Source organism: Girardinichthys multiradiatus, chromosome 18 (assembly GCF_021462225.1).
Source record: "Girardinichthys multiradiatus isolate DD_20200921_A chromosome 18, DD_fGirMul_XY1, whole genome shotgun sequence".
Classification (NCBI taxonomy): Eukaryota; Metazoa; Chordata; class Actinopteri; order Cyprinodontiformes; family Goodeidae; genus Girardinichthys; species Girardinichthys multiradiatus.
The window spans coordinates 29,037,451-29,049,427 of record NC_061810.1 but is presented as its reverse complement, the minus strand read 5'-3'; the positions used below and the strand labels follow the sequence as shown (position 1 = coordinate 29,049,427).

General features: G+C 39.8%; 1 protein-coding gene across 2 annotated transcripts; it reads right to left on the bottom strand.

The window, feature by feature from the left end:
• Positions 1–637: 637 nt before the first annotated feature.
• On the bottom strand, positions 638–11,147 carry mre11a (MRE11 homolog A, double strand break repair nuclease). 2 transcript variants are annotated; one of them, XM_047392135.1, is made up of 20 exons: positions 11,069–11,147; positions 10,340–10,415; positions 9,423–9,555; positions 9,143–9,303; positions 8,975–9,062; positions 8,728–8,869; positions 8,523–8,637; positions 6,069–6,254; positions 5,816–5,987; positions 5,638–5,718; positions 5,435–5,564; positions 4,944–5,044; positions 4,677–4,847; positions 4,531–4,590; positions 4,293–4,461; positions 2,073–2,165; positions 1,916–1,977; positions 1,454–1,515; positions 1,238–1,334; positions 638–1,003 (listed from the first exon to the last, which is right to left on the bottom strand). In XM_047392135.1, exons 2-20 carry the CDS (start codon positions 10,357–10,359, stop codon positions 962–964), a joined length of 2,085 nt encoding a protein of 694 aa, XP_047248091.1. In that variant the 5' UTR covers positions 10,360–10,415; positions 11,069–11,147; the 3' UTR covers positions 638–961. The 2 variants fall into 2 exon arrangements, with proteins under 2 accessions (XP_047248091.1, XP_047248092.1); XM_047392136.1 differs by lacking the exon at positions 11,069–11,147 and adding an exon at positions 11,040–11,058.
• Positions 11,148–11,977: the final 830 nt, after the last annotated feature.

Here is an 11,977-nt window from a genome sequence, read left to right as displayed (position 1 = left end):
AGAATGGACATATAGTCTTCCTCTGATGGCTGGGCCTGACCCATGGTGTTCTCCAAGTGCCCTGAAGGTACCCTAATAGCAAGATCAACAACAAAGTTCTCGTGAGCCAGGACATTTCATACTTTACATGAACTCCACTGTAGAAATCTAATGAAGCCTTCGTAGGGTCATGCTACTGCAGCATTTGTAAATAGTTGACAGACACCACACAAGAAAAAGGTTCAGCCCAGATGTCAACAAGCTGCAGGAACAGCATGAGTCAATTTAGTTATTGCAGCCCTGGGAGAGAGGAGTATTTATAGGCCATAACCACACCAAGGATGTTTATTTCAGCATCTTTGGTTATGATCCATATCTCATGACCCTACATAAGGTCGGATCGTAGATGAATCAAGAACTTTGCTTTTTGACTCCCTCAACAGACTGCAGTAGCGACCGCACTAGTGCTGATGCAACCCAATCCGTCAATAGACCTCCTGCTCCATCTTACAAAACAAGACATCAAGATAAGCAGAAAAGCAATGCCTCTAAATTTATGAACCACTTGTGGCTAAATGAAGCTGATCAAGGCTAAGTATGAACTGCAAATCATGAAGGAAAACCCTGAAGGTGGATTCAAATATCCTGGACAGATGCATGTAGTTACATATGAAAATCTTTACTTTCAGAAGATTTTAGAAAGGACAGTGAAAAAAACTGATTTACAACAAGAGCCCTCCAGGTGGTGGGAAGTAAACAAGGAGGTGCCAACTTAACATTTTCTAATTTCTACTCTGCCTCCTCAAACTCTACAATCAGGAAACTGATGCAGTGGAATATTTTATCTCAGGCAGCTATGGATGACAAATTCAGTTAATCATTGTCATAATTTAAGAACAATGAAACAACATTCGGAAGTCATTCAGAAGAAAATTGCAGAAGCACATAAAATATTTCCTTGAAACCAAACTGACGCACGTGGTTATCGTCTTGAACGATGGCTGTGGCCTTTAAATGGGTTGTCCTGCACCAGCATGAAAAGAAATAAAAAGGAGTAAATATTAATTTTACTGCAAAAACTACAACAGATAAATATGGATAATCCAGGACTACATCAAACTAGGGGCATAGTATCTGTTTAGAAGGTCTTAAAAGCCTAAAATATCAGAATTCAGATCCCTCAACACCATCCCAAACCTTTAGGATTACATTTCAGCCCTCATCTATTGGTCACCTATATGCCCATATCTCTTCATACCTCCTCATCGCTATCATCAAAAGCAACTCCTCGAGATCCCTGGCTCTGGCTCTGAGAACTGTGCTTGGTGAAGGATGATGATGATGACGATGATGGTCTGTGTTTGGCAAGAACAAAATTCTGTTAAAATGCACTCCAGAAGCAGGAGCGGAAAAATGTGTTCGTGCATCTATCTTTTTTCTCTCCTATAACCCCACATGTTAGCTTAACACACACCTTGGAGGTGGCCTGGTGGCTTTCATTACAGGTATATCTTCATCCGAGTCATCGATGATCACCTGAAGATGGTCAAAGAGCACAAAGAGGAATACATTATTATGTATTATGCTTATTAAGGTTGCAGGAATATTTTCTCATTGACAGGGTAGCTCCATCTAGGATTGAGCTGAGCAAGGATCTTAATTTATTAGTCTCTGGAGTTTTTAAGCTGGTTTTCTTTTACAACTTCACATTTCACATTTGTTTATTTTTAATTTTCCCTTTGATTTCTAGCGTAATGGCAGAATTCTCATCTTCAATGATCAATGCAAAATCAATTAAGCTCAACAGCATTATGTTACATTCTTAAGAAAATTGGTAGAGTTGAGGCATGAGTGACTAAAGGAATTTTTGAATTCACTCAAGTTGCTAAATAAAGCAATAATCTCAATGGAGGCTGCCGTTTATTCATCAGTTTACCTCATCAGCACCAAAAGAAGTGGATCCTCCAATTTGAGATCTTTGGGATGGACCCTGAAAAGCTGAGCAATGGGAAGAGATAAAGACATAGTAGAGAAGATATGAAATCATTTTAAATATTTCTCTGAAATCTCTGTTATTAAAAAGGCCCATGTACCCTGCAATATGCTTCTGCTTTGAGATGCTGGTGCTGACCTCTGGGAACGACCCCGACCCCCGACAGCTGGCTTTGCTTCCGATGCAGCAGCACCTGGATGGACACAAAGATCAGTGGAACAAGGGTGATGGGATTATGAACCATATACCAATACTGTACAGGCTTTGGATGTGATTTCACATTATTTTATAACAGAAATCACCATTATTATAAGACGGTATAATACTGTACACAAAAGTGTAGCCAGGTGCACCAAACTAAGATAACCTGTCAGGTGCCAGCCTGTCAGATTAACCAGGTTGACTGAGACAAAACGCACATCTGCAGCCCAGAAAAAGGTGGCCAGATCTTGTCTACAATTTGAGTAGAGACTATCTTAAATGAACAAAAAGGCTCACCCATGTTGAACAACTTCCCCAATAAACCCATGCCTAAACAGTAGCATGAAATGATGTACCGAGAGCACATTTGGGAAATTCCAGTTGGTTTGCATATTCAAAATCCAGAAACCAGGAACTGGTTTGAAGAGTCAAACAAAAAGGCCTCCCACACTGGAATTTCAGAGGAATTTTTGTAACACTGAAGTTTTTTAGGTTATTAAGATATGATGACACCACAGAACAAGCTGACCTCAGCTGTTCACTGAATGCCTGGAAAATAACCAGCAGAAATGTCTCCACCCATATAAAAACAGTAAGTATAATATATGATATTGTCATTAATGTCACTGTTTCTATGCATTTAGAACTAAACGTGTCCCATTACACATTTACACATTTGATTGGATGACGGCAGTCATTTATCTCAAGGTCATAGGTCGACATTAACAACGTAAATGAAGTACATCACAAAACAATATGGTTATGAGCACACTCACATTCAGCGAATTGAGAAAGAAAACATCAATATGTAGAAGTAGGGAACTCAACAGATTGGCAGAGGGACTGGAAAGATGTAACTTACAAACATGATATGAAATGAGAGTAAAACTGTGTTTTCAGTTTATTAAAGTTAAGCTAAAATTGGTTCAATATAATCAAAAACTTTAGAGCTGGTAAATGACCGTACCGTTTTGTTTCCTGTTTCTATGTCTCTTCATGTCTCTTTGCAAGTTGTGTTTTTGCTTCACTTTGATGTGTTCAACCTTTAATCACGATAAACGTAATTGTAAATTGTGTGAAAAAGACCACTATAGGCATTTAGACTTATAACTTGTGAGTTGGTACTAATGGCTATTTGATTTTATTTTGATTATTCTATCAACTGATTTTTTTGAATTACTAAATTGATCCAAATGATTAAATTTCCTCTGAAAAAGTTAGGTTTACTTTATTTTACCTAATTTTATTTCAATAAATATTTATTGCATACCACAATATAAAATCTACACCAAGACAGCATAAATTAAATGACAAAAATAAATAAAATGTAGCCCTTATTATTTATGTATTGAGCTAAAGAAAAATGGCTGAACATTTATAATGTCAAATATGGTGAGACTGACCAGGAAATGATCAAAAACAGGCCTCAGTTCAGCAGTCAGAGTGCAACTCCAATGGAGAAGGAAAATGTCCAAGTTACCTACACATACCTTGTACATAATATTTAAAAACTTTGTGTGGTATTAATGACTTAACATTGATTTCTAGCAATATTTAAACACTTAAATGGTACTAAAAGTAGAATAAATAAAGTTGACATGGTTGGATACATACAGCGAGTGTTAATCAATCAAATGTGCATCTAAACATTTCCATAAACCCTTTTTCAGGGAAAAACAGAGAAGACAACCGGGTTCACTTCAATGACTGTATTTAGCAGCTTGCGCACTTATCACTTTTGTACCCAATGAAACCTTAAAGAATGTCCAAACCCCTGTTTAATGCTTTCTAATTTCAAATACTACCATAGATAAATTCATTTGAGCCTTTAAAAACTTTTCCGACCTTTAACAGGGAAGCAGCTGCTTTACTCCACCAGGTTTTTTGGTGGAGTAAAGTTCAGACGTAGCCGACCAAAAGCTACAGCAAAACTTGGCAGACATACGCAGTCACAGGAAAACATTACATCATTGTATTTAAAAGCTTAAGAAAATAAATAAGACACAATCATAAAAAATATAAACCGACCAAAAACATTAGATAGTTGTTGCAGCCCTAAAATTTTAAATAAAACATTGTATCATGTAAAAGCACTTTGTAACATTTGTGGGACACTCACCTCTGCCCCTGCCCCGACCTCCTCGCGCTCTGCCTCCTCGTCCCCTGCCTCGCGTTGCAGCAGGAAGTGTTACAGAACCCTCATCAGAATCCATGGTAACATCTGGAGGCTCATCAGATACATCGGGATCACCGCGCTCCAACCGGTGAGCTCTGGCTCTGTTAATAGCCTGAAAAACAAACGTATATTAAACACAGCCTCTTTACACCATCTTAGTGTTGCTGATATTCTTACTTACTTCTCTGATGTCATTCTCTTCTTCAGTCGTGTTCTTTTTGGAGTCTCTGAATCTCTGAATCTGACAAATATTCCAAAATCCACCGTTATACTCCCACCCAACATAAAGGTTTGCTCAACTTTGTGATGCCTGCTACATAGTCTTGCCTCTGCATCGATATCTTGCTCTGTGGTCACTCCTCTGCTCTGAAGATGCCGCTGTGTCTTCTCTAACTGATAGGTGATGAGCTCCTCGATGGCATCCTTCTCGTCTTTGTCCACAAACTCCTGAATAGCTTTCCCCATGCCCTGTTCGGTCAGCAGGGACAGCTGCACCTTCTGTGAAGACCCACACACTCAGTAACAGCAGATGAAGCACGGGAAAAACTGAAATCCTTTGAGCGATGTCAGCATTTGATCTAATGTTGAGCACACCTGCTCAGCTGCTTCAAAATATTGTTTAACCAGGTCCTCCACTCGCAGTCCCTCAACGGCAGTTGGTTTCACTAGCTTGCCGTAGTCAACATTGAACTCATCTAAAATACACAGTAAATAACACATGCGTAGCATATAAAACATCAAGACGTTTCACCAAGAACTTCGCTAAAGGTATTAAAAAGCAAGATTGTTCAATGGCAACTTTTCTTTATAATTTTCAGTCAGAACAAACCTTCCGAGCACTAATCACGAGCATGAATGTCCTAATTTTGGACTCTTAAGTATGTTTGACAGAAAAAATCCACAATAAATTCAAATTTGTCCACCTAGTTGTTTTTAAAAAATATAGAGAATTTGTATGTTATTGTTTCAGAGCACCCTGGACAAAGAAAAGCTACAATCATTAATAGCATAAAATTCTGACATTTGACTGTATTTGTTCAGAGGTGAAAAAGAGTCTACAGAAATGTTTTTAACCAGAGTCCAACCTTTGATGTCCTCCTTTTGCTCGCGCTTTCTGAGGAAGTGAATTATATCTTTTGGGTTAGCCACACAGTCAACAAACTTCTGACTGAAGCGAGAGGTGTTGAACGTTTCAAAACCTCCAGTATAGTCCACCTAGAGACAGGAAGAAAGGGAATAAATATGAAGGTAAGGCCCAATGTAAAGGTGAGTGCAGAACTCAATTCACCCTCAGTCGGATTAAAGGTTTCTCTGGTGTGAGTGGACAACCGAGTCTTCCCCTCTCGGCTTCTTCTAACATTTCTGAAACCTACATAATGACAAGAAGAAAAAGTTTAACGTAGACAGATGAAACTGAAAGTGAAGTATAAACCTAGTGCAGCACATTTTAAGAAGACTACTGTTACCTTTGCATAGCACAGGTTCTCCACCTTCTTTGTAACCTGAGGAGTATCAGGTGTAAAGAGGTCCTCATAGTCAGCCAGCACAACATCCTGAATGAAGAACTGACGGACTGTCCTTAAGGGGATCTTCTGCAGGTTCATTTTACGACCCTTCACTCTAAGCAATCCAATATGCCTAGAAGAACATAAAGGCAGAGGCTTGAAAGCTGCAGCTGTTCAAAATATAATCAGAAATAAATGCAGTGTGTGTGTTTACTTCTTGGTAGCCTCTCCGGGTGACAGAGACGTGGCTACAGAGCTTCCTGGCTGAGTCACGTAGAAAAGCTGTTGCTCATTTCTAGTTGGAGCTATTAAACACTCGTGTTCATGGCCCCACACCACCAGGTCAATAAAATTATCCAGGAACTGCTCGGGAATGTAGTTTGTGGGACCGTGTTTACTCCTAAACAGAAAATAACAATTTAGAATAAAAAACAAACCCTAAAACACCAGTTCATTTTGAAGATAATACACCAAAAGATTTACAGAACTTATTTCTTACAAAACATTAGCATCCATCAGCTTCATGAAGACCAAGAAACACAGCAGATAGGTCAGGGATGGAGTTGTTATGACGTTTAGGGCTGTACTCACACCAGTAAAGCCTTTTGGTCCGCTTGTTTGGTCCGGACCAAAAGCGGACTTTATTTATTTCGTTTGGTGCGGTTCGCTTTCACAGTGTACTTTTTGCAAGTGAATCATTGCTTCCATTGGACTAGGGTGGGACAGAGCACAGACCCGGAAATGGAGGAAAACTCTTCTTTAATGTGTCTCGTGCCTTTAGTTAACGTTCACAAAGTTTGTCACACTAAGGGTAAATTCACACTTGCCACTTTTGGTCCGCTTTAAACGGACCAGAGTTCGTTTCCCCCCTTGGTCCGGACCTTTTGTGCAGTGTGAATACACTCAAGCGAACCCTGGTCCGGATTAAACAACCGGACCAAGACCCACGTTTTGAGGTGGTCTCGGTCCGCTTCCAAACGGACTCTGGTGCGGTTCGCTTATGGTCTGAATACAAACCGGCCCCCGATCCGAACCAACTACAAAAAGCGTACGTCTCTTTGGACATAAAAAGCCACCGTAGCTGGTAGCAAAGGTGTGTGTTGTAAGGTAATCATACCTGATAAGCTGTGGTTGCTTAGCAACGCTACTGGCTTGTTGTGGGACACGTAGAGAACGTCAGCGTTCAGCACGCATTCTCTGACGGGGTTCCAACATTATAAATGGAACGTCTCAAAGTCTGTGTTGAATGAGCTGCTCTTCACTCTCACAATAATATTGCTGCTGTAATAACGGCACAGATATGCAGAACAGAGTTCTGCACGCAGCACGTCTACAGTTGTTTTCCTACATTTCCGGGTCTTTGCTCTGTCCCGCCCCCGTCATTTCTGTCCAATGGGAACAATGATTGCCACCCATGTGGCTTTGTTTACAAGTAATAGTTCACTTGCAAAAAGTACAATCTGAAAACAAACCGAACCAAATGAAAAAAATACAGTTCACTTTTGGTCCGGACCAAACAAGCGGACTAAAGGACTTTCCTGGTATGAATACAACCAAACCAGCATTGTTTAGGAGACCTCCAGAACCCCCTCTCCTTCATTTTCTTGCTAAACATGTTGAACACGACCGCATCCTTCTGTGTCTTTTACAGCAGTTTGTTCATGTGTGCATCTGCCCAAACATCAAAGACGCATAGTGTCTCCTCGTTGCTCCAGGTCTATCTGTCTGGCTCTATGTTTGTAGCATCCATGCAGTAGTAGCGTTAGCAACACTGAATGGCTAACTTTTCTCATGATGCACTGCTTGTTAGGTCCAAACAGGCGTATGTTTCCAGCAGTTGGGACCAGGGTCACTTGTGTGTATTCATCTCTGCACAAATGGTCGGGAACAAGGTGGCAAACGGACTCTGGTCCGTTTGAAGCGGACCAAACGTGGCAGGTGTGAATACATCCTAAAGCAGGGTTAGAGTATAGAACAATTTCCAAGGTTTTCAACATCTGACGAAGCATTACCAAAACTTTTAAAGACATGACCATGAACCAAAACTGACAGGCCTGGCAAAGAGACCATTAAGCTGAAAACCAAAAAGCCTATGATAACACAGCTCAGGTGGAACAGTCAGATAAAACCACAAATCTGAGCTTCATGAAAGAGTATCAAGATAAAAAAGCCACTGTAAAAAGAAGGCCACATGTAGCGGAAAACATGTGGAGGAAGGTGCTTTGGTTAGAGCAGGCAGACACAGAACTTTTTATCCTACCTGCAGAATGTTATGTATGGTGCAAAACTAACAGCTGGTCAGACTTAATAGGAAGATGGATAGAGCTCAACACAGGGCAATCCCGGAGGAACGTGTCAGGAGCTACAAATGACTTAAGATTGGGGAATAGGTTCAACTTCCAGTGAAAAAAAACCCTAAACATACAGCCAGGGATGCAATGGATAAAGGTTTTTTTTTTGTGTTAGAATGGCCCAGTTAAAGCCAAAACCTAAAATACTGACTATAAATGTTAGCAGAGGGGGCTGAATTCAAATGGTAATACAAAATTGTGTAAATCATGTATCCTTCCACTTCACCATTACGCACTACTTTATTGCAAGGCACTGTAGGTGTTACTATACAAATCCTACCAAGTATTTTAAGAAGGTTTCATGTTTGGGCACACACCTGTTTTGATGGATTGCAAAGAGATTAAACCACTCATCTTGATCTTCTTTGGGTCGAAGCATGGTAACCTGGTTGTTGACAAACATCCTGTACAGGCGCTCATCCGGGATAGAACCTTAACAGACATTCATGCAAAATTTAGGTACAAGGGCTGAAGCTATTTCAGAACTTGACACATATGGACCAATAGGAAACATGAACTTACCAAGACCATACAGGGCAAGCTTGGTGCTGCCTTTCTGCAAGAGGATGGGACTAATCTCTATCCTCTCCACAGAGTGAGAGTGTCCAAAGTGATTGACAAGACCAGAAGCACTCAGCAGGTCCAGCGCACACAAACCTTCCGCCTTGAAATAAAAGACATTTTAAGGATAAACAAATTAAAATATATACCCATTCAGGATCCTAATGTGTTTGATATACTCATTGTTTTCCACGCAGAAGGAACTAACCCCAGTTGGGTCATCATGGTTGCCATGAATACTGAACACAGGGATAGAAATGTTCAGGTTTTCATCCTGATAGTTCACCCAGGGGAACCTGCAACACATGGATTCATTCATTCAGTATGTATACAACGCTGAAGGAAAACACTCAGAGAGGGGCAACAGTGAACGGACTGGGTTGTGTTGAAGTTAACAGTCTGGTCACTGATGATATTGAAGGTTACAGGTGAGTCTCCCATGCAGTATTTCCTCAACATAGTGATGCAGCTGTGGAGGCATCGTCTGGATGGTTTGTTCTCGTGAAACAAGTCCCCACCCAGCAGGATGAAATCTACCTACAAAAAAATAAATGAAAACTGATCAAGCAGGTGAGCAGCAGAGACAAATCTGTTCAGACAAAAGAAGGAGGGATAAATATTGGGTTTCACACTGAATCATGGCAGCTCGCGTGTACCTGATTTCTTTTGGCACATTCCAGGATTTCATTCAGTGTGTTGTAGGAGTCATTGCCACGAATAGCATCCTTCTCAAGGTAACCAAGATGAATATCTGTGGAAATCAGGATCTTGAATGTATCCTCATCATCCCTGGAAAAACAGAGCAAAATGTAATGAAAAATACAGTTCAGATATTTTATTGTTCTCTGTGCATAAATGCACATTTTACTGTTATTTGTAAATACAGAGCCTTGCGAAAGTATTCACACCCTTGGAATTTTCCACTTTGTGTCTTACAAACCCAAGCATATATCAGGGATTGCTGCAAACCTACTAACACTGTTGCTACATACTCATTCAGGAGGAGATATTGCTTTTTCCTTTTACCAGTTGGAATGATAAAATAAACTTGAATGCAATGTTTAAAAACTAGGATAAATTGGATTGTATATAATTAATCTGTTTGACTGCATTTTACATTAAGAGGATCTTTCCTTTTTTTAGTTACTTTAGTGCCAAGAGAAGACATCTGTTGAGAATCGGCACCATATAAATAAATAGAATATGTATTTCACCCCTTTTAATTTGATACCAATAAATAAAATCCAGTGCAAAGAGGTTTCTTTGGAAAACATTACTGAATTAACAGCACAATAAAGGCCAGGGAACACAGGAATAAAGTTGAGGAGATGTTTAAAGCTGGATTAGGTTACAAAGCAGCATCCCTAGTTTAAATCACCTCACAGAGCACTGTTCAACCCGTCATCTGAAAATGGAGGATGCACGGTCCGACTACAAACCTAACAGGGCATGCCAGTTCACCTAAACTGAAACAATAAGCCCACCATGAAACAGGGTGGTGGCAGCATCATGCTGTGGAGATGCATTGTTCAGAAGGAAGGGACAGGAAAACTGGTCGAGATGGAAAACTTACAAGATGTTCTCTGAAGACATGATGGTACAAGAGGCTGGGGTCTATTCAGAAGCTGACACGTCAACAAATGGTTCTCCTGTAAAGTACAGAAAAAAAAGACAACCCTGAACATGTATGTTTTAGACATGCAAACAGATTCTCAAAATGTCTAGTTGTATTTAAGTATACAGCTTCTAAAGACCTCCTCCTGACAAAGTACTTGTGATGTACTTCAGCTTTCATTAAATGATGTTTATATAGTGGCACCACGTTACTTTGACTAACCCCATACCAGCCTTTTTGTTTTCCACCGTCTGTATTGCATAAATCACATTTGTATGATGTAATCATTAGTCACTTAATAAAACATACATAATACAGCTGCTCATTTTAACCAAATAGTTTCGAAATGCTTAACTTATTTATTAAGAAATTGTCTTTTTTAATGAAATAATAATTACTGAATAGTTTAGTTTCTAAAAGACAGCCGTTCAGTGTTGTATCGATTGACGTCGTGCAACCTAATAATGCATAACGAAAGTGGCAGCTATAGCTAACTGCTGCAGTAACGTGTAAACTGGATGGTAATTTAGCGTGAGAATAAAAAGTTAGCATTGAATAAGGCTTAAAAAAAATCCTGTGGTGCAATGCCATAGCTTTGTCTGCATGGACGCTAGATGTAACTAACATCTAATACGGTTGGTTAATACGCAAAACATACACAACACAGAATAAAGTCGAGCCACCAACCTCCCGTGAAGTCTGTAGAACAACCCACTACCCTAAAACTCCCGGCAACTCTTGCAAAAACGGCAGGCCTCCCACCCTGAGATTGCTCACGGTCATTGTAGTTTCTTTTGTGTGGAATCGCTGCCTCAATCTTCAACAGTCTTCGAGTGAGAGAACTACATTTCCTGAAAGCCAGTGGTTCGCTTGGTTCATCCGAGTTGGTGCACCGATAAAGCTTCTACTCATATAACGCTTTTTATAGACTTTTGAAGAAAAGACGCCGCATCGATGTCACATTGGATATATTGAGAGTGGGGTTTTGGTTTTTGCTGAAACGTACACAAAAACGATCAAATGCAGCTTGAACATGCCACACAAAGTACAGTAATTAGAAATGTTGCATTCATTATAAAAAAAAAAGGGTGTCCAAGCACTTTTCATTAATATTTCTGTATTACAAATTGTATTTTTTATTGGTCTGATGTAATATTCTAAGTACAGACACAGTAGTAAAAACTATATATATTACTTTTTAAAAATTGCCTGGATGTCTAAATGAAACTGCATAGACAAACTGTTGGTCATTATACGTAAAATGAAAAAATTAAACTTCCAGAGGTATACTAAGGGAAGCTTAAGCGTATTTCAAGCACATTGTGTAATAATGTAAAATAACAGTACTAGCAGTTACTAAGATCACACACACACACACACACACATGCATTATTACTGCACTTCAAAAACGTCTTATTAAAATTAGTTGAAAGTACACTTTAGAGTTTTCAAGCCAGTTTTCAGACATACTTGCATTAAGTTGCCACTCACAATATGGCGGAAGAACTGACGTATGGTCTCTACCGGGCAACGCGATTACCTACGCTTCTATGTCGAGCAGATGAGCTGTGTGTATAGCGGGCCAGGCCGGACTAG